The 22,437-nt window shown below is 36.4% G+C and overlaps 1 protein-coding gene across 9 annotated transcripts in view; it reads left to right on the plus strand.

Annotated features, from left to right (window-relative positions):
- LOC134527342 (F-actin-uncapping protein LRRC16A) overlaps nt 1-22,175 on the plus strand; it is a 324,842-nt gene extending 302,667 nt beyond the window's left edge. For all 9 annotated transcript variants that reach the window (XM_063359938.1, XM_063359939.1, XM_063359940.1 and 6 more), the window contains one exon: nt 821-22,175. In XM_063359938.1, the coding sequence (XP_063216008.1) occupies nt 821-865 (45 nt within the window). In that variant the 3' untranslated portion in view covers nt 866-22,175. The remainder of the gene's footprint in view (nt 1-820) is intronic.
- Nucleotides 22,176-22,437: the final 262 nt, after the last annotated feature.

A 22,437-nucleotide genomic window follows, 5' to 3' on the forward strand; every position in this document is an offset into this window, starting at 1 on the left:
AATTATTTTTGCAAGTTACAAATTATAAATATTAACAAAGGCTTCAATAGCAGACAGACTCCTGTGTGTTCAGTTATTTTTATTCAGTCCATCCTCTAAAAATTTGGTTTATATAAAATATGTTTTAATGATAACTCTTAATATACTTGCTCACAAAAAAATTTTAAGCAAATAATAGCTCTTTTTCAATTATTTATCTTACTTAATTTTACCCTTAATGATAAAAAAAATAGGTTGTCTGTAAAGTCGGTTTACGGACGATAGTTTAACGTGACAACATCATAACAAAACATTAATGATATAAGGTTGTTCCAATCGAGTGGAAGAGAGATGCCACGCATACGTACAATGAGCATAACAGGACACATCCGTAGTGGGACATCCGTAGTGGGACAATGTGCGTTACGGGATACTTTCGTGCGTACAGCCGGTGTTCATCGATTTAATAGACGTTGTCACGTCAAAAAAAGGATTTTATAACTGTTTAATGGTAAGAAATGTTGTCAACATATTATGTCAGCTTTAGAAAACTATTTTCTGATTGTGTACCTAATTTTTATGTGTAAGAATCCAGTTTACACTAAGGTGAAACAGTTACATAACATAATGATAATACTTTGTCCTCGTAATGTGCTGTATCATATAGGTAGAGTTGTAACGTTGTAAGTGTGTGGCAGTGGTGGTAACATGGTAAGGCTCATGAGTCCCTTTGTTGTAGCAGTGCAGTGAAACTCAATGCTTGTTGTGGCAGTGATGGTGAAGCTCACAAGGCTCATCGTGGCAGTGGTAGTGGTAGTGAGGCTCATGTGGCTTGTTGCAGGAGGTGCGGGTGACCTGGGATGAAGAGGACTCTGTCGACGTGTGACGGCAGCCGGACCGCTGGCGTTTCACTGCACCGTAGTCGCAGCTTCTTAGCGTGCACCGAACAGCTCGTCCACTCTTCTCTCGGAAACTTGCACGAGTCTGTCCCCTCGGGCCTCGTTTCGGCCGTTATTAACGCTGTGTTTACTTAGCGATCAGTTTGTTATGAGAACTATTTGCCGGTCAAGTTGTTGCGTAGTGATCATCTAGTTAGCAATCAAAAATTGGAAATGTTGATGATGGAAACTCATTTGTTTTTTGTGCCCACAATAGGAGGGTGGATGTATCTACCAATAGTTTTTACTGTTGTTGATTGTGTTTGTTTAGAATAAATGGTGCTTCGTAATAGCTGGCAAGTGGATTGAAAGGGAATTTCCCTTTGTGCATTTGTTTTTTACTTTGTTGTTATATGTTGTTCTTATGGTACTGACATCTGTTAAGACTGCAGAAATACTTTTATATGTTTGTTAAATAACCAAATTAATGCTTTCATGAGGGAAAGTTTTAAATTGGAAATAACATTTGAAAAGTTAATCTTTTGAGGAACAAACAGTGTTGTTAAAAGTACTCGGAAAAAGTAATTGGGCTCAATTACAATTACTGTGGCGATAATGTAACTAATTACAAGTAAAAATTACTTTATATAGAAGTAATCAGTAAAATTACAATTACAATTACAATTACTTTCCGCTACCATTTTAAAACTGACCTATGATTCAATTTTTTTACACTTTGTTACATTTATAAACATACATACATATATGTTTTGTTAAAAAAAATGATTTCATGTAATAATTAAATTTATTATCTTTAATTAAATTAATAATATTTGAGTACAAACTTGCTTGAATAACATCAAAAGACTTCATACAAGTAGCTACCTGTAATAAAAGTAACACTCTTTAAATTTTGGAATTGACCTTACGAAACAATTGTATTTTAAAGTTCTCATCAGATAGATTCCCTCTCTTGATGGCAAAAACATCTTTACCAACACTGAAAAAGACGCTCAACGGGAGAACTTGACGGCAGCGATGTGTTAAATTTTAAGAATGCAGATTTTAGGATAGGGTAATGCTGGAGACACTGCAAGTCACTGTGTATCTTCATTTTTGATCATAGATGTTGTGCATACGATCGTAGCACTACAAGCGTAAAATTATAAGCTTTACTAATACAAAAGTGTATGATCTTCTTGTTCTTAATTGGATTCATTATACGTTCCGAGAATAAAAGTAACGGCAAGTAAATATAAAGTATCGATTACCTTAATGTATCGATTACAATTAATGTTATGTATTCAGATTACAAGTACGAATTACATTTTTTAAATGTAATTCGTTACAAGTATAAATTACTTGAAAAGTAATCGTTACAAGTAATCCGATTACATGTAATTCGTTACTTAACAACACTGGGAACAAATTACTCAAGATTCATAATAGAAATGTCTAAAAAGATGTGATCATTTCTCCTAAGATGCATTGAAGTACTCTTATTTTCAGATTAGTTCTTAAATCATTTGCTAAAGTAGAAAAATAAACTTCAAGAAGACATACTCATATTAACTTGTTGTCTAGTCTTCAGGCCCCTTGGAGGGCATGCCACTTGAGTGTAGTGTATGTTACCATAGATGAAAACTCACCAAGTCGAGTGTGCTGAGGACGTGACAGATCATGCTGAATATTTATAGTCATATTAGGTTTGGTGGAGTTAAATGCTGCTAGTTTGCAACATCTAGAAGTTAGCAATTAATTAAATTTGTTTAGAGATTGATTATGGCTCTAATGTTTCACAGTTATATTATTTTTCATTTAAATTAGTAAAATTGATTATATGTAAAGAAAATGCATACAAGGGACTACAGAGTTGAAAGTTTGCAGTCTTTACATTTTATTCATGACCAAAGACTTTTGATTAAGTAATTCATTTCATGTTCATTCCTCATTTTCATATGTTCTGAACAGTTTCTGTGACTGATTTTTTTTTTTTATGTTTTGTACTTGCTCACGTTTACTATAGAATTTTCCTAGCACAGAAAATTAAAAAAAAGGTTTTTTTTTGTGGTTTTCATTATCACCCGCAATGTACATTAAAACAAAAAAGCACTACATATCTCATGTATATCATTAAAACACATTTCATTTGAGTTGAAATTGGTAAGCACTACTATATAGATGGTCAAATTTAAAAAATTTCAGAATAATGGTCCTTTAATGTGTTATTCTTTTTAATTAGTCTTTATCTTCTCTCAGGCCTGTATATATATCTTCTGAAAAAAAACTTGCATATGTATTTTATGAGATTTAAACTCTCCCTCGTGGTAGCTAATTACTAGAGACATGCATATTTCGCGATTGCGATAAAACGAATTTTTACGCGAATTTGAGTACATTTTTAAGAATAACGCGAATTTCTCACATTTTGGATAATAACGCGAAATCCTTGAATTTTCGGCGAACAGTCAGAACATTTTCCTCATTCGAACACGGCAATTCAATTTGTAAATACAGTAACAAACGTGAAACAACAAAAAACCAAAGATAACTACCCACACAGTGTATTTTATAACATGAAAAGTTGCTTTTATTTCTAAACATGTAACAATTTAAGCCTAGGCGTGTAAAAGTCCGAGTAATTACAGCAGGAGACAATCTAAAATGTACTAGGGAAAAACGTAAACTCACGAATATAGAAACGTAACGGAAATGTCGGAAATATTACGTGGCTGATCGTAACATTGTAAGTGCTGATACTGTATTTATGTCACAACTTAGCCGAAATACTGGTACGAGACATGAACTTCACAAGATAAAATGAGTGGAATCTTGGTAACTGTTTTATACGTATTATATAATTTCGGAAGTATTATACTGTTGACGCATATTTTTTAAACTAACCATTTATTTGTGGGGATCGTAAATTATTAATTATTGGTATCAAGACATCAAGATGAACGTAAACTTGAACATGTCACGGCAGCGAGTAAGCGGGTGCGTATACCAATAAACTGGTATTAGAACTGGACAAAACTGGTACACGGGAGGTGGAGCTTATATTTTTTTCCGCTAGGCTCGCTTCTATTGGCTGGCTGCTGATGGAAGGTCACGAGTCTGGGCGGAGCATTGAATGAGTTATACTGCGCATGCGCAGCTCAGAGAACAGACGCCGCACTGGGCCGCACTGTAACAACAGATGATCGAGTACAATGACCTTTCTCCGCGCAAGGCGCGCAATTGACGGTAAATTTTCATCAATTTGCGCCCCTTTTTTATTTATTTTTACTGTGTAATGTAGCCCGTTCTGAACGCGGCAGGATGCGACTGTATTTTAATTAACTTTAACGTATTTCTTACTTTTCCCTTTATTTACACTTTCCCGCTTTTTACACTTTTTTACTTTGTCCCCATGAAAAGTGCAAATAAGGGGTTTTGCTGTATTTTGATATTCGGCTCGCCTGGACAGTCGATTATCACGGTGTTTACAGCAGGTTGTTTCTCGAAGCGTTGTTCTCTTATATAGTCTTTAGCGTTGTTTGTCCATTGCGTCCATTTTTATTAACCAAATACCAAATTTAAAATGCAAACACGGTGACGATTCGTAACATTCTGTTGTGCGCAAGTTAAAGTTTAACGGGTCGAATTTTGTTACAGATAGTTTTCAACGTCTGTGAAATAAATTAAAGGTGTACAATTTAAAGGTCGGCTAAAACATTAGGCCTATTAAAATGCCTAAAGTGCCGGTAACTGCAAAACAGCGAGCCTCTGAATTTTCTCAACACGGACTTTATGCTAGTGATTCAACCACACTTTTTTGTCGTCACTGTAATGTCACCGTCTCTTGGGATAGGAAAGACTCATGTGAAAAACATGTAGGCAGTGAAAAACACAAGAAGCGTCTCTCTTCATTGCAAGGCTCATCTAGTGCGTCTGAACGCCAGTCGTCAATATCTTCAGCGTTTCAGACAGCAAAAAATAATGTCCAAAAAGACAAAAAGTTGGAATTTATAAAGGAAACAGCAGAGACCTTTATAAAGGCAAATATACCCCTTGAAAAGCTTGATGATCCTAATATCAGGGCATGGCTGAACAAATACATCGAAGGTGCTGGAGACATGCCACTTGCGAGAACAGTCCGTGAGAAATATGTAGGGGACATAGCCAAATGCAGAATTGAAGATGCCAAAACTGCATTAAAGGACAAAAAAATTGACATACTGTGCGACGAAACAACAGATAAAATGGGTAGGTGTGTATTTGTTGTTTTATTTAGAATTCTGAATCTTCAACAGGATAAACCAGAAATATTTGTTGCAGGAGTTCACTTTCTTGAAGCTGCTAATGCCACAAACTGTGTGAGGGCAATTTTAGATTCACTCAAAATGTACAATGTACAGTATGGTGATGTGCTCTCAGTAGTAACCGATGCTGCTCGTTATATGACCAAGGCTGTTAGTACTCTCGAAGTAATCCTTGGAGACCAGTTAACGCATGTCCAGTGCTGGGCACATAAGTTAAATCTAGTTGGCAATGTCTGGGTGAAAGAGTTGCCTGAGTTGAACAATGCTATGAGCAAAATAAAAAATGTGTTCAACAACACCAGGAAAAGAAGGCACCTGTATGCTAGCTTTCTTGAAGAAAAGCATGGAGAGAAACGTCCATTGTTCCCACTTCCTGTTGTTACTAGATGGAATTCCTGGTTCAACAGCGTTTTTTATGTAGCAGACTACATACATGACATTGTTGATTTCTGCAAAACAGATGAACTAAAGGCAACACAAAATTCAGGGGTTGAGTTTCTGTGTTCACTCACAGAAAATGACATTTCTCTCATTCTTTGTCAAGCTGTCTTTGTGAAAGAGCATGCCAAGAGCCTTGTAGAGCTAATACAGAAACTTGAAGGTTCTTTGTATCCAACTGCCCATTCACTATATGGGGACTTGCAAGGTATAAAAAAAAAATTTGAAAACATCACTCGTGGCATTTATTTTGAGGCAACCAGTAGAGCTTTGTCTAACATGCCCCCCGCTAAAGCTGCTGAAGCTAAAGTGTCCATCACAAGAACAGCAACACAAGCCCTTTCCAAACTGAACTCTCTCATGACAACTGACCCAAGTAGAAAGAGATTTGAAGCAATTCAAATTTTTAGTCAGGAAAGTTTGTTGCTTGCTAAATTAAACCCAGAAATGGTGCAGAAACTGAAAACTGTCCATAGTCTCTACTCCATAAGCACTGAAGAATTAACAGCTGGTTTTGGTCAGCTTCAGGACATTGTTACAAAACAAATGGAAACAGACAATTCAGTGGACGTAGTGAAGTCATTGAATGTAGTAAAGCTGTCACAGCCATTGTTTGCTTCCAGCTGCCTTGAAGCCATCTGGATGCCTTCTGCAAACGTTGACTGTGAACGATTTTTGTCCTCATATAACACAGTCTTAACAGACCGCAGGACAAATTTAAGTGAGGCTAATTTGTGTATCATGGCTACTTTTGCTTTCGAGAGCTAAAGTTTGAGGATTTTGTTCCATGTGTTTATGTCACTATTTTAGAGACTTCATATTTATTCTTGCTGGTTTAGGTACTAAAATATTTTCAATTACTGTATGTAAAAAGTGATGTGTAAATTCGATTGTAAATTACTGCTGCTAGTGCAACTGTACAATGCAAGAATGTGTCCAAAATTTCAAGGTATGCTTAGCTTAATTTTTTTAATTTATAGTGCTAAAACTATTTAAAAAATAACACCGCTTTTGATGTATGATAACACCACTTTTAAGGGTAAATAACAACGAATTTTGCTATAAAATAAACCCCAAAACTGCATGTCTCTACTAATTACTATCTTTGTAAAGCTGAATTTTTTTTTATATGCTGTTGTATTTATCATATTTTACACAAAAAAATTTGTTTGAGAATGGTGATAGTTTAATAAAAATGTTGGAGCTTTTGTAATTTGTTTTGAAATAAGTATTACTGTACTTATGCATTAGTATTTTTTTTATGTAAAAGCTGGAAAGATAATTTCTAATGTTAATAAAGAATCTGTAGGGTTATATTAGTCATGATCACATGGTTTTTCTATACAGGTTTCAATCATTGGTATATTTGTCACACTTGGATGGTCACATCTATAATAGTTGTATTTAAAAAAAAATAATTTTTTAGTCAATGATCACTCCTAAAAACAATTTTTAAAATTTATTATATGTGATGATCTAGTGCAATATGTATTACTTAAAAGTTATTTGTTGTATTTATTTAAATTTATAGTGTTTTTATTTTTTTTTGCCATTTATACTGCAAAATACCAGATAGAAATTTTCAGAACAATTTAAAGTGTTATGTAATACGTATGTCTTACTTAAGATTCAATAGAAATAATATATTTAGTAATTTTAACCTTTTTTTTTGTCTAGCTACTGACAATTAATATTGTGGCTGGGCTGTGTAATACTTGCCATTTGAAAATGGTTTTATTTTAATTTTACTTCTGCTGAATACACACACTATGTATAGCCTTGTAATTTTGTATTCAAATGGCTGATGATTGAGTTTTTGTACTGCAAAGTGTATATGGGAAATACTGTACCATGTATATATGTAGTTCGTTACCTGTGTTACGTTCAAGTTTAAGCTGAGAGTGAATAGGACCTGAGGAATTTAGATCCAGAATTGTTTTTGCTTTAAACATTTTTAATTAAGTTTGAAATATGTAAGTATTGTGTTAAAAACATTAGAGAGCTAATTTGGGTTTGTTAAAATGATGTAACTGTAAGAATATCTTGTGTACCATATATGAATTCACTTATATGAGTAAATTGTTGTATTTATGTAAATACAGTCAATGTTGATATTAATGAAAGGAAAGAAGTATTTATGGTGCTGCTCAGTTGTGCAAATGCTGAGTGCACATAGGGATGCCAAGTTGTGTTAGTGTTAGCCTCCATGGATGCGTGGGTTCTGAATGTTACATTGGCAAGGGTGGCGTGTGCACAGAGGTAGCTGATGTAGCGTGCCAGTGTGTGTTCCACTTGCCAGAAAGCTAGGTCTCTCCCATTTTTGTTATGTTGTTGAGGTTAGCTGGAGAAGACTTCTGTCCCAGCTGGACCTGTTCTCCGTCGCGGGGGCCCTCCCTGTCATGTTAGCTGTCGTTCTGCCTGTGCCTCGCGGCTGTCGCGCGAAGGTGATGACTGCTGTGCTTGTTCCTGCTCACTAAACTTTTGCCAAATGTTTTTAGACGACAGCTGTTCTTTTTTTTTTTTTTTTTAATTACCGTCCACTCTGCTCTTGTACATTCCATAGGTTGTAAGCACCTAAACTCCTAACAGTTATGCCTGCTAACTAAGTTATGATGTGTGAACATACACTTAGTTTCACTGTTTTGCTTGACGTGATGTTTTTGAAGATGTAATGTGGCTTTAAAAAATTCATATAAAATGTTTTGTTTGCATCTTGCCAAACATTATACATTACATTAGCAAGCACTGTCTTCCATTCAACAGTCATTTCTGCTATAAAGGAACATTTGGTAGTTTTATCTAAACTTTCAATTAGGTTTACTTTGGTATGCATATCAGTACTTTGAATTGCAGTCGGCAAAAGTGCCTTTAAGTTCAGTATCACTCAATCATTTAGCTATAATGTCATCAAATGTTTTTTTTTTTATTTATGATCCTTTTCTGGTGGTCAGGATTGGAATTACTACTAATATATAGGGCTGGGCCGATGCCGATTCCGATTCTTGAGTATCGGCCGATATTCAGAGTATCGGCATCGGCAGCATCTGTAAAATAATTGCCGATACTTCGCGCCGATACCTCAGTCCAAGTTCTTAAACTGTGTTACAGCAAATTCTCTCTTAGTACGTCCCTCTTGTTAACGTACAATCCAGTATAATGTATAAAGCCACCGGTCTTGAAACGCCATGCAAATTAATAGGCATAATAAATATATAACGTACGTTTTTCAAAGCCCTGGACTGTAATTTCTCGTTAATACAGTAAGTCCTCGGTTTACGTCGGGGTTACGTTCCTGAAAACCGTGACGTAAATAGAAACGACGCAAAATGAGCCATGTTTCATGCCACCGGCCGGCCACGGCCCAAGGTCGGACGGAAGCGCTGGCATACAGACGTGACAACGGGCAATTTTATCAGCAAATTACAACCGACAGCGTGGGAAACAAGTCCAACTAGTACTTCTCAGCTTTATAGAATGGTTATTTAACCAGCTGCTTTATTACCTTTATTGATTGAAATATAAAAACAGATACACCAATCCCTCACTTAGCACGACTAATTCGTTCCTAAAAATGTTCGTGTTAATCGAAATTGCGTATTCTGAAGCATTAGTCCCCATAAATATAAGGCTAAATTATTTAATGTGTTCCAAGATGTGTAGGGAAGTAATCTTTATATAATATAAATGCGTAGAATAATACTTGAAAATGCATATGTCATATCATTTATCTTTTTAAGCCTACCACCGAATACGTTAGATAAAGAAAACATGGCACAGTGTAACGGGAGATAAGTGGTAACATATTTACCGTCAGTCAGCAGGTTGGCTTGCCCGCCCAGGCGTGACCTTCAACACGCGCGCGCGTCTGTCTGCCTGCTGTTGCAAGCAGCTGGATCCTTTGTTATTACGTTTAAAACTTAACAAAATTAAAACACTTTTATGAAATTAAGAACGGGTTTTATATAACTTTAAAACACACAGCCATATGTAAACATTTAATTTGTTATGCACACCTCTTATAAAAGCGGCTATGTAAACAAATCAGTTAACAGATAAACAGATTTAGATTTTCCCTAGAGCACAAACATAACATTAAAATACGGGTACACTCCCTATTTAACGCGGTTGTCGGGGGACATAACTTTTACCCGCGTTGTTGCATAACCGCGATGTTTCGATGTGACCAAGGTCAAAAGGCATAAAACACCGCCTGTGTTCTAATAGGTCGGCAAGCACGCACAGTATAGACGGCCCGCCTTTGTGCGGACTTTGCATCCGCAGTTTCCACTAAACACGGGTGAAAAAATAAAAATAATAAATTTTAAAGATAAATATTAAATGTTGAATTGTTTTTATTTTTCCGCGTGCCGCGCACAGTTTGTCGCACGGCCTACGAGCGCGCCACACGCCGCCATACACATGTGCGGCACACAAGCTGCTGCTGCCAGTCTCGTGGTGTTAGCCACAGTATCTGCTTCGTCAGTGTCCGTAACAAAGTAAGTGCAGTGTGTGCGGTTACACACGATTCTGTGGTCAAAGTCTTCTAAAAAGAAAGGCCGTAGTGATACTTCAAACCGAATATGAATCGCAAAGTACCGAGTTTGATTGACAAAATAAAAATCCTAGATTTACTTACAGATAGCTTGTCTTTTGTAGAAGCAGGCCGCAGATACAGGAAAAAAACGATTCTAGCATTCGTACAATAAAAAATAAAGAATCGTCTATCGTGTCAAGTGGTTAAACTTTATTATCCATGCTTACAGTAAATTATAAATGGTCACATGTGGGAAACAAAAATTGCGCCAATTTAATTTTAGCGCAATCAGTGACGCCGTATTAAAAACCGTGTTAAACTTTGTCTTTACTTATTTCACCAAACGCTGTGTCGAGTTGCTGAGTATGTGTGGCTCGGATCGGCAAGTGTTATATTCCCCAGCCTCTGTTTAAAGGTCGGGAGACCGCTCCACATAAACATTTCCGGGACTTGTTTACTACCTCACGGCAAAAGTGGTACAGTATGGTTCACGTAAATATTGGACCACTGGGAATTCCTGGGCAAAGATTAAAAATACGCTAGCCGATTTACTTTACTATTTAATGTTAAAACATTATACCAAAGTAAAAAGATGAACTTGTATAATACAATGAATTACCCAATAATATTACGTCTGTAGGTTTAAGTTGTAACAAAACATTTATATACATATGTCCAGTAAAGTACCAATCAAGATTCTGGAGTGGAATTTTAAACACCGGACTACCTGATTTTGCCTTGTACGCAGCGACGCTGCTCAGTCAAGTGACTCATGCTCTGCCTGTGTGCTGCGTGAACACATTCCCTCCCCCACTCCCCCTGGTGTTTCTGCCCGCTCTAATCTCTACCTCTCTCCATATTCTCGGCTCGCCTCTACCCCGCGCTTGCCGACAACCAAGCCTATCCAACATCAATCCCCAGCCGAGTCACGCTGGATGTCGCTGGACGGTGGGCTTTATCAGGTCCCCTGTCCAATGCTTCATTTGTGAGATAAAGCGACGTTAAGAACTAGTGTTTCAGAAAATATCACTGGGCTGGATTGGACCATAATTTGAAAACCCTACAAGATAGAGGAATAATGTACGGAGATATCTTGTTTAGAATTTTACTGCGGACATTTTCTACGCCTAGGCTTTTTTCTGCCCGATGCTTAGTTTGTTAGTTACAACGCAAAATTATCCTAATCGGCTGTCAACCATTTATTCCATTATTATTATTCATTTCTGACTGGGGGACATGGTTTGACCCGCGATATACCCGATTCTGCGATCAATCGGGGCGCGATATACCGGGAGTTTACTGTATGTACAATATGTACATATACAAAACATAAAAGTTAGTTAAATATTTTCTGGGGTGAAATTTACACTATCATCTTGCTTTTTTAAAAAAAAACGTGTCCAATTTCATCTGCTTTGGTTTCTGTACGGTACGGCCTGGTCTGCAGCCGGGCATCAACGGTAGGGCCTGGTCTGCGGCCGGGCATCAACAGTACGGCCCGGTGTTTGTTTATCTGCGTGCGCATCTCTTTCCCCTCGCATTCCAAACCACTCTTCCCCCCTCGAATTCCATACCTGACGTCGCGTCGTTTCCGAGATTTTTTTTAGCCTGTGGCGATTTCGTGCTAACTGAAATTTACAGACGTGCTATTCGAGACTAGGGCAGTAAAATTTACATCGTGCTAACTGAATTCGCATTAATTGAAGACGTGCTATGCGAGGGATTGGTGTATATAGTATATACTGTATGTAATATAAACGCATAATGCATTCAAAGTGTAAGGATACAAAGTGGTTTAGCGCTACACAGATTTTACTTTAAGTCATTCGCGGGAGAAAACAACTGTTTTCTTTTGGAGGCTGGTAAGAACAAAGTCAAAAGAAATGCATACATACAATAAAAGTACTATAAGTATGACAAACATTGAGAGCCCTTGATTTAAAATAATCACATGAAGTAATAAACACCTAAAAGAGGTTATACAATAGCGCGGCGCAATTCTTACAATTTACGTACGGGAATAATTCTAATAAAAATCAATGTAAAATATTTTTCATGAGAAACACTACTTTAAATTTACGTCGCAAACAATATAAATTATATCATTTTACGTAACAACGGCACGTTTAAAACTCCGGCCAACTCAATGATATCATAGCGACTGAAGTGCCAAGGAGTTGGACGAAAAGGGGTAGGAGAAAATGCTGTGTCGTTGCGGGAAGTAGATAACACTTCTACGTGCGAGATACGTGGGTGGCCGAGCGGGCGGGCTGGTAGTATTGCATCACCGCGCGGAGAGCAGCGGATAGCAGGAAGCGTCCCTCATGATGTATGATAAGATAAGGCGGTGAACGTGTAGCTTATGCTACATAGCATAAATTAACTACCGAAGGAAACAAAGAATTATAAACGAATTATATACAGTGTTTTGGTTAAAATAAAGATTTACAGTCATTGTAAATGACGTTATTGTGAATCGGCGACAACTTAAATTGAAACATGAGTACTCAAACATTAGCGACGTTAATCCAAAACGACGTAAATCGGTACGACGTAAATAGAGGACTTACTGTACGTATCTTTTTGCCGATATTATTATACAAAATATTAAACATTTTCTCATTTCATTCCCAATTCTATAGCTTTGTTTAACAACAGGTCTTGTGGAAATTGTTTACAGGCGTTTTCTTTATTACGTTGAGTAAAATGGCAGGTGCAGTGCTGGTAACCGTGCGGATAGAAATTTCATTCGTATAAAAAAATGTCAGTTTTTTGTGTGATTGGTGTAGCAACATAACATCTATGCGGAATAATCAAGTTATAAATAAAAAACGCCTAACTTTTTCAACTAAGAAAAAAACAATTCGATAATATTTATCCTACAAAATACGTATTTTCGCGTTTGAATTTGTAGCAATGGATATTGGCCGATGGTGGCCATATCTGGCTAGGTACATAAAACGTGGATTATACGATGGCCAACGACTACTAATGCGATTATGTTACCGTTTGTTTTCTGTTTCGATGACCTAACCCATAATTTGCTTGTAAACATAATTTCAAATTAACATATTTCGCAATTGTACACAAATGTAATACGTATACAACATTTATTTAACAGATCTAGTGGCACACAGTTTCCGACGCTAGTGAACATTTTGTGACGTTTCGTGAAGCTTGTTTAATGGCGACGTGACGACGTGGATAACTAGTTTATATTTTTATATTTAGTGTATTATGGCAGCATATGTAGGTAGGCCTAACCGTAGAAGTTATGAGTACCCAAAAGCGTGTGGTTATCAGCATTGCAAAGTTATGAAAGACATTTCTCAAAGGAAAGTTCAAACAAACATTCTTGACTATATGAAAAAAAACTGTAGGTACTGTATGTTGAACAGTTGAACATTATTTTATAATTGGGCTTGAATATGTCCAGCTATTAGGGGAAAAAGTACACACAAAATGCAAATCCTGCCAATTATTTCTCATGGACTGGTACTGTTCCAATGCATGTCAGTGCATTTGGCATGTTTAATTCAACTGTAACAAAAGGTCGTGCAGGATTTCTATTTTTGGTAAATATGTAGTGTACAGATTATCGTCAAAAATTTTTTTAAAAATCTGAAATAACTTTCATTATATGCTCTTTTACGTCCTCTTTTCATTACAGCCTGCGGAGATAGGAAATTCCAAATACTTAATATGAAATTAAAAAATACTTTATAAGTAAAATATCCTTTCATAACACAAACATTTCTTTGGTTAGTATCGGCATCGAGTATCGGCATCGAGTATCGGCAGTATCGGCCCATAAGAATCGCTATCGGTGGAATCGGTGAAAAGTGGTATCGGCCCAGCCCTACTAATATATACTGATTTTTTTTCCCCTCTTAAAAACCAAAGTTAGTTTGATACAAAATTTAGACTGCAAAGTTTGGTAATTGTAACCAAATATTAATTTTTTCAATGAAAAATGGTTTTGGTTCCATTTAATCCTGCAAAACTTATATTTTTCATTGTCATTTGAAAATACAAATATGGTCCAGAATATTTTAGCATTCCTACTAATATTATAAATATGAAAGTGTATTTGTTTGTACTTCTTTCACGCAGCAACGGAGCAACAGTTTGACATGATTTTTGCATGTAAATAGTTGATGGACCGGAGAGTGACATAGACTACATATAATTGTGAAATTCCATCCCTAGGGAGTGAAAAATGAGTAAATTCAGTTTTATAATAGATAATCATAGGAGGTAGGTCATAGACACACACAAACAGTGCATTTGTGTCATTTCTCTATGTCCGCCACATGGTCATTCAGAAGGTCTGGCTACTTCTAGTCTTCTCCTTGGTTTAATGAAGCTTGCGGCTGCTAGCGAACTAAAGACGCTAATAACAGTTTTGTTTAGAACTTTGTCAGTAGATGGCGTTGCCTTGAATTTGTAACGCGCTATTGTTTGTTGTGTCCGTCACTTCATGTCTAAGGGTTACCTGCCTTCCCACAAAATTAAACTGAAGATTGGCATCCGGTGTTGGTGATTCGAAGCTTTCATGCACCAAGATTGTGCAATCAATTTTAAAATCAAAATTTCCCGTTTTTAAGGTGTATGTTCTACAGACTTGAAACTTGGTAGTGATAGTGATGTTCCTTAAATAATGATTTGTCTAGCCCGGGCAACGCCGGGTACTTCAACTAGTAGTACTATAAAAACTTTCTTAAAAAAAAGTTTGGTTTTGGGAAAATAGTTTAAGTGTTGTTTCTGCATCTGTATTTATCTTCCAATGTTACTAACTTAAAATATTATCTTCCAATAGTGATTTAACTGTGACTGGTTAAAGTGCTGTGCCATATATAACTCAAAGTTTTGTCTTTGCATATATAAGGGTTTCAATGTAAAAAAAAAATGCTAAGAAGCACTTCACACAAAACACTCACACCATAGTTTTAAAAATGTATTGATGCTAAATTTTAACAAATTATGATTTAAATCTGTTTCCTAGTTAAATACTAAAAAAGCCAATGTTCTGCATTTGTAATTTATTAAATGTAATGAAACATAGAATATTTCTTTTTTCAAATGTGTTCATTTATAATCATCTTAAATTCTTAAGCTCTGTCATTATCAACTTTATATTTACTTGCAAGGAAAATTCAGAGTACGCCTTTTTAAGTATGTATTGCTTAAATTGGATTTACATATTTGTACATTTAAAAACAAGTCTATGAACAACAATCCTGAATAATCAATAGTGGTTTACATTCTCTAACTATTAACAAAGGAAAAAAAAAGATCTAATTGTAATTGACTTTAATTGATTTTTTATTATTACTTTCATGTAAAGTTTTGTGTCACTGTTCGACCTTTACAGGCTTCCATAAATGTTTTTAAATTTGAACTAATTGTAGTTGAATATTTAAGGAAGCAAAGTTTTGTTATCACATATCCATTCATACAGGTGTACTCATAGCTGCCAACTCTTACGATTTTCCCGTACAGTGTACGATAATTGGCCCTATTGTACTATTGTACGATCATGTGTGTCTTTCTTACGGATATCATTTTTGGAGTGTGGTTCGTTGTTTGGATGTACCGTATTAATAAACCGCGCACAATTCTTCGTAAAATGTGTGCTGAGAAAGCAGGGTGACTGCTTATTCAAAATTTAACAACTTTGCATGGCAACACCGCATACCACAAGTTTTGTTAAGCTCCAACGTTGGGAAACCTGCTTTTAGTAATCGAACGACGGACATGTTGAACGTGGTCACTAGTTAAGAAAAATTTGTATTTACAGTCATTTACGGTTGCTAGTACCATGGGTGTGTGTTACGAGTGTTTGTCATAAAAATAACAATCATTGCAATTTTCAGCAACCCGAAAAAGAAAACATATAATCAAGTGTTTTTAGAATGTTACAGCGAACAGTATCCTTGGGCTTCTCGTTCACGAAGTGGAAGTAATTTTGCCCGTTGTACTACAGTAGAACCCCGATTTTGCGAACACGGATTTAACGAAAACAGCGATTTAACGTAAAGGTTTTCAGGAACCATAAAAAAACACCAATTTATTAAAATAATAATATATATTTCCAAAAAATTAAAGTAAATTGTAACGGAAACTTATTAAAAAATACACTCTGTGGTGTCAGTAATAGAATGGAGGTACTATATATTAATATGTACCTTTGCATCATCTGTCCAAACATGAAAAAATAAAAAAAATTGTTCAAATTGCTTAAAAACTCCGGGCGCTGTAACTGAATTGCGTAGGTGCGTGCCTTTGCGCGCGCCTGGATAGATAGACTGTCCGCGACACATTACGTCATGAAGGGTTTCTTTGTCCGCATCCCCCTCCCCCTCCCTTATCAATGCTTTACTCACCACGTTATCTTCCACTCACGCCCGCATAGTAACAGTGCTAGCCAATAATCACACGTTTCCAAATATTCCCTTTCCCATCCTCCAGGTCACACCAATACGCCATTATCATTATTCTCAGTAAGAGCTTTGTGCGCGGTGTTTAGTTTTTGGAATACATTTTTTATAAGCGCTGTTCGGACTTAGATTTTTTGCTTTTCTTCTTGGATTTTGACTACAGATTGCGATTGGAATTGACTACACTGCCTGTTGACGACCTGCTTAGCTTTTTTATTGATACAGTATAATCCCACTGATGCGACCACTCACGGTTTCCGGAAAAACGGACTTATAAACGGAATGGTCGCAATAGAGATTTCGGGCCAATTTGTACCCCCCCCCCCCCCCCTCAAATATATCCAAATAAATCAAATACTCGCGCTAAATGAATTCGTGTCACGCGAGTTCGGCTATGCTAGCCGGCTGGTTATTTTCGTTCAAAACATGTCGAAGGAACTTGTGTGGATCAGGTAGAAAACATTCGGCTATAAACGAAAGATATAATAACAATACTATCCTGAAATGCTGTGACACGTTTTTGGAGTAGATAATCACAGCGACAGACCGACAGGATGCGCTCCCGCCTTGCCGTCAGAGATGTTTATTTTGACAGCTCAAGCAATTATCTTTTCCATGTCCCCTCGCAGCGTAAAAAAAAAAAAAAACAAAAAAAAAAACAGGAAAAAAAAAACACGTTGGAATGCAGATGGAAAAGTAACTATGCATTAAATTTAATATATTTACGGCCCTGCTAAATTTTTCTATTCAATAAAATTCGAGGTATTAGTGATTTTTCAGCAGAAACTGCTGTGTGACTAATAAACAAATTGTATCATAATAACTTAAACTTATAAAGTATTTATTAACAGCGAAGGACAGTCGTATAAGCCCATAAAAATATTTATTTTACCGAGAATGGACTATACAACCTGGATTTTGTCGCACGCGTTGTGGGAGGGGAGGAGGATGCTGACAGTTTCTCACGCAGAAGGTTGAAATAAGGGAGGGAATGTGTTGAAATGTTAGTTGTTAAAAGGGGAGGGGGTGTTTTTACGTGGTTTGTGGCTCTGGGAGGGATGAACCTTGAAGAATTAGCAGGGGATGGGAGGTAAGCGTCATGTCACGTATGACGTCAAGCCACCGCTACCGCCAGCCTGGCCGGACGAGTTTCTTACGCTCTCGCAGAAGCTACCACAGCAGCTTTTCTTGCGTGCGGGCAAGATAACATGACAGCTGAGACGGCTTTTCGTGCATCGACGGGATTCTACTGTACATGAATTTATTTACTGTTTTTGGATATCGGCTTTGTTACGTTTTTTTGACGATTCGTTTATGTTACTGGTATTAGAATTGGACAAAACTTGGATACGGGCGGAGGAGCTTTTATTTTTTTTTTCCCGCTAAGCTCGCGTCAATTGGCTGGCTGCTGATGGAAGGTCACGAGTCTGGGCGGAGCGTTGAGTGAGTTATACTGTGCATGCGCAGCTCAGCGAACAGAGAGAGCCCGCCGGCGGCTACACCGCGCCGTAACAACAGCTGACCGAGTACAATTAATTACCTTTCTCCGCGTACGGCGCGCTATTGACGGTAAATTTCTATCAATTTGCGGCCTTTTTTTTTTTTAATTTTTTTACTGTGACGCAATGTGTTTGTAGCTTGTATTTGTTATAAACGGTGCAGGTTGCGACTGTATTTTAATAAACTTTAACGTATTTCTTACACTTCTCATAATTTTTTTTGCCTAATTTTTCACGGTTTCTGAAAATCTGTACGTACGAACCGGGGGCCGTACGAGCGAGATCAAAAACGTTTAAGATGGAAAGTTGACAAAGTCTGAGATAGCACGGCAGCACAAGATATCGGCGTCGACCCTGTCTACGATATGGAAACGTAGGGACGCGATTATGAGTGCGGGGGTAATTGAAAATCGGTAAATCGGATTTAACGAAACATCGATTTAGAGTAAACATTTTCGGTAACCATAGCACTTCGTTAAATCGGGGTTCTACTGTATTTGTGCGTGTGACATAAATGTTACTCATGGTGGCAGAAATGATCTAAAGGTTCATGAAGGAACAAATAAACATAAAAGAAGTGCTTCGTGTGATAGCAGTGCAAATAAAATAAATTCCTTTTTCAGCAGCACTCAAAGTGACGATTACAGTGTGATTAAAGCAGAATGTTACTTCACGTCTTTTATCATAGAACATAACTTGCCTCTATCCGTCGCTGATCATGCAGGGCTTTTATTCAGGAAAATATTTCCCAAGAGTGAAGAGGCCAAAAAGTACGTCTTTGGGCGCACCAAAACAACCGCAATTATAGGTGAAATGGCAGCTGAACGTCAAAATGATCCTGTAGGTATTTTGAAAAATACTTCATTTTCTATTGCTACTGATGGTAGCAATGAGGATTCTAAGCTGTATCCAGTAATAGTGACATATTTGGATGTTGAAAATGATTGCTTTCAATTGTTTCTTTGGAAGGTGCAGCAACCGGAAAAAATATTGGAGAAATGTTGATAAGGACTCTGGAAAGCTGTACCATCCCCATCAAGAACTGCATTGCACTGGGTTCAGATAATGCTGCAGTAATGGTTGGGTCCAAAAATGGTGTTGCTGCTGTAATGAGAGATAGAAATGAAAATATCATTGTTTTGGGTTGTGCATGTCACTTGTTGCACTTAGCAGCAGAGAAAGGTTCCACAGGACTGCATGTGAATGTTGACGAAATTCTTGTGGACATATACTACTACCTAGAAAAAAGTGCTAAGAGAAAAGACAGGCTTAAAGATTTACAGAAGCTGTGTGATGAAAAAACCGAGAAAGTTTTAAAGCACATTTCCACACGGTGGCTTTCGCTTGGTATATGTCTTCAAAGGTTAATGGATTTGTGGCAACCACTATTATGGTTTTATAAAGAAGAGGTCGACAACAAGTGTGCAGCCCCGTCGTCTTCATTAAGTTTGTTCAAAATACCAAAGAAATGTTCAAGCGGATTGGTCGATATAACCGCTGTTGGTAAAAGTGATGCCAAATTTAAATTATTGTGTGCTACTACAAGCTGCAACAAAAAAGCTCCTCAAGATAAAGATAAAAATTTAAGTGTGCCTCACAAAGTTGAAAGTAATTGCAGCAAAAGATGTTTAGTATCGTATGATTTTCCTACTGGTAAGAAAATGAAGTCACATGGTTCAGAAGAAGAAAAAACTACACAAATGCTCTCTCAGCAAGAAAGGGTTTTCATGTTCCTTCGTCAGACCTAAACAAGGCCATTTGTTGGTTTTTAGTAAATGTGATACCAGTGTTTGACAAGACTAATATAATTTTGCAGTCACAAACACCTCACATACATGTTTTAAAGGACTTTTTAACTGAAATGTTAAAAGAATTGCTTTTAAAATTTGTAAAGCCAACTGTAAACAAAACAACTCCAATACTAGATACAAAGTACAGTATTGCAACAAATCAGAAGACATGAATATCTTGTGGGTTGTAATGCATCCAAACTAGTGGATTTATTAGAACCATCTGACAAAGCAAAGTTTTACACATCAGTGAGAAGTTTTTTTTACATTATCATGTGATTACATTGTACTGAAGTTTCCCTTAAAAAATGACATTTTAAAGCATGCAGAAGTGGCTAATTTAAAGAACATTGAGAGTTCTTCATTTTCGTCACTAAAATTTTTTGTCAACAAGTTTCCGACATTTCTCCTTGTTAAGGATAGTGAAACCCCTGAAGAAGCATTGGACTTACTTCAAGAACAGTTTTCTGTGTTGCAGGCAGATAATGGCATTCCTTTTGAATCCACGGAGGGTATGGATTATCTGTGGTGTTCAGTTGGAAATATGAAGAGGGTTGATGGTAGTTTAAATTATGATAGAGTTGCACATGTAATGCTTTCAATATTGGTCATACCACACAGCAATGCTGAGTGTGAGAGGGTTTTCAGCAGTGTTAAAAAGAACAGAACAATATTTAGAGCATCGATGTCACACCAAGTGCTGAACAATATATTGTTGGCAAAATCTGATAAGAAGTGTTATGAGCAAGAATTTCAACAACAGTTCCTGAAGAAAGCTAAAGCTGCCACGTACAAAACGCTGCAGAAGGCAGAATAATTAATACCTACTTTTCTTTAAAAACCACCCAGATGAACAAGGTTAGTTTAACTGAAAACAATATTTTTAGTAAATATTTTTCTATTTTGTTTAGTGTTAAACAAAACAATATTTAAAAAATTGTACTATTTTTCATTTTCACAAGTTGGCAGCTATGTGTATTTTTTAGCCAAAAATAATATACAAACAATTTAATTTAAAATAGGTAGGTTTTATAACATAGGTACCCACTTCATATGTAGGAGTGCTAGTTTTAGCAGGTGATGAAATCAGTGCGGGATGTAAGGACGGGAGAGTTGCATCAACCCAGAACCTTCACTCATGTCTTGAAGCTAGCTCTAGGAACCTGTGATTGCATCAACATTTAATATTGTCAATTATTAACATTTCTTAAGGCTACCGAACCAAAGTGAACTTCATAAGATGCATTTAATTGGCAGATACTGAGATGCTTCTTTCTTTGATTAGCTGTGGTATTTTTTATGATAATTGACAAAGGCAGTTTGAGAAAGTTGTGCATTATCTCTCCTTGTTTGTTTATTTGTACACAAGGTGAGAAAAGAATGTTGCAAAACGCTGGAGAGTGACGACCATGGAATTTCACACTTGTGCCCATGTTAAAATGGTGTAAAATACACGGAAGTGTAAAAAGTTGTAGTAAGAAAGTTAATAAAATGAGAGTTCTTTTTTTAAAAAAAAATTTTGAGAAGAGATATTTTTGAGTGTGGGACAATTAATAAAATTGATGTTGGTTTGTATATTTCCTGCTGAAAGTCTTATTTTAAATAAGGCCAGAAAAGTGTGCAAGTCATCTTGTTCTACATAACTGTGTGGTTCATTTAACTTGGACCTTCTTAATAGCATTGCATTCAAGCGAGAATGTACATTATAGCAGAGATGACTGTTCCCCAAATAAGTTAAATGCAAGTTGTACCATTTTTACACCTTGTGACTTTTCAACTTGTGTGTGTTGATAAATGCAGCCTCTGCACTTGCTTGTTAAGTTTTGTAGCCTGATTAGAGAGCAGGTCACTTCGTAAAGTTGCAGGAGAGTCAAAATTACACCATTGGTAGGCTTTAATGTAGCCTACAGCAAAATGATTTACAATTTATATGTTGGTAAGTTTCTTGTGTTGAAAAAAAATCAAACGGTTGCTCATCATGAGCTCCATTCCATGTGTGCATTCGTTTTGTGTTGGAATGTTCAAAACCAAAGAAATAATAAATTATAAGCTTAGGAAATTTTTTTAACTAATCTGTCTGCCAATGAAGTGTAGCTGAGCCAATTTTTGCAAATTCTTGCATAACAATTGATTGAATAAATAACTAGGCTGATGAACTGTTACTACTGTTACATTGTGTATTAGATAGACAATGCTCCTAAACATTTATGAAGTAAAAATAAAACTTTGTAATTTAGCTTTGGAATCTGTATTAACCTTTGTGCTTCTCTGGTCAAATTAATTCATATTTTATAATAAAAACTGAATATAGAAGCTTTTTTTTTTTAAAAATCCTAATTCATTTGTACTCTGAACATGTATGACTGGCATGTCACAGGTGGAAAAAAAAAAAACTACATTACAAACTTCTAAGTTTCCGAGATTTCAAAAAAGTGTGCGTAGTAGGTACCGTAAGTACCTAATCTATTTAGTTAAGATTCGTTGTTGATAATTGTGTTGTTGAACATTGTATGCCATGTCATTTGACTGTCCTCAATAACCATGATAGCTCACCTGTTGTTGACCTCCCTTTCAA

The sequence above is a fragment of the Bacillus rossius genome, chromosome 1 (genome assembly GCF_032445375.1).
Source record: "Bacillus rossius redtenbacheri isolate Brsri chromosome 1, Brsri_v3, whole genome shotgun sequence".
NCBI lineage: Eukaryota > Metazoa > Arthropoda > Insecta > Phasmatodea > Bacillidae > Bacillus > Bacillus rossius.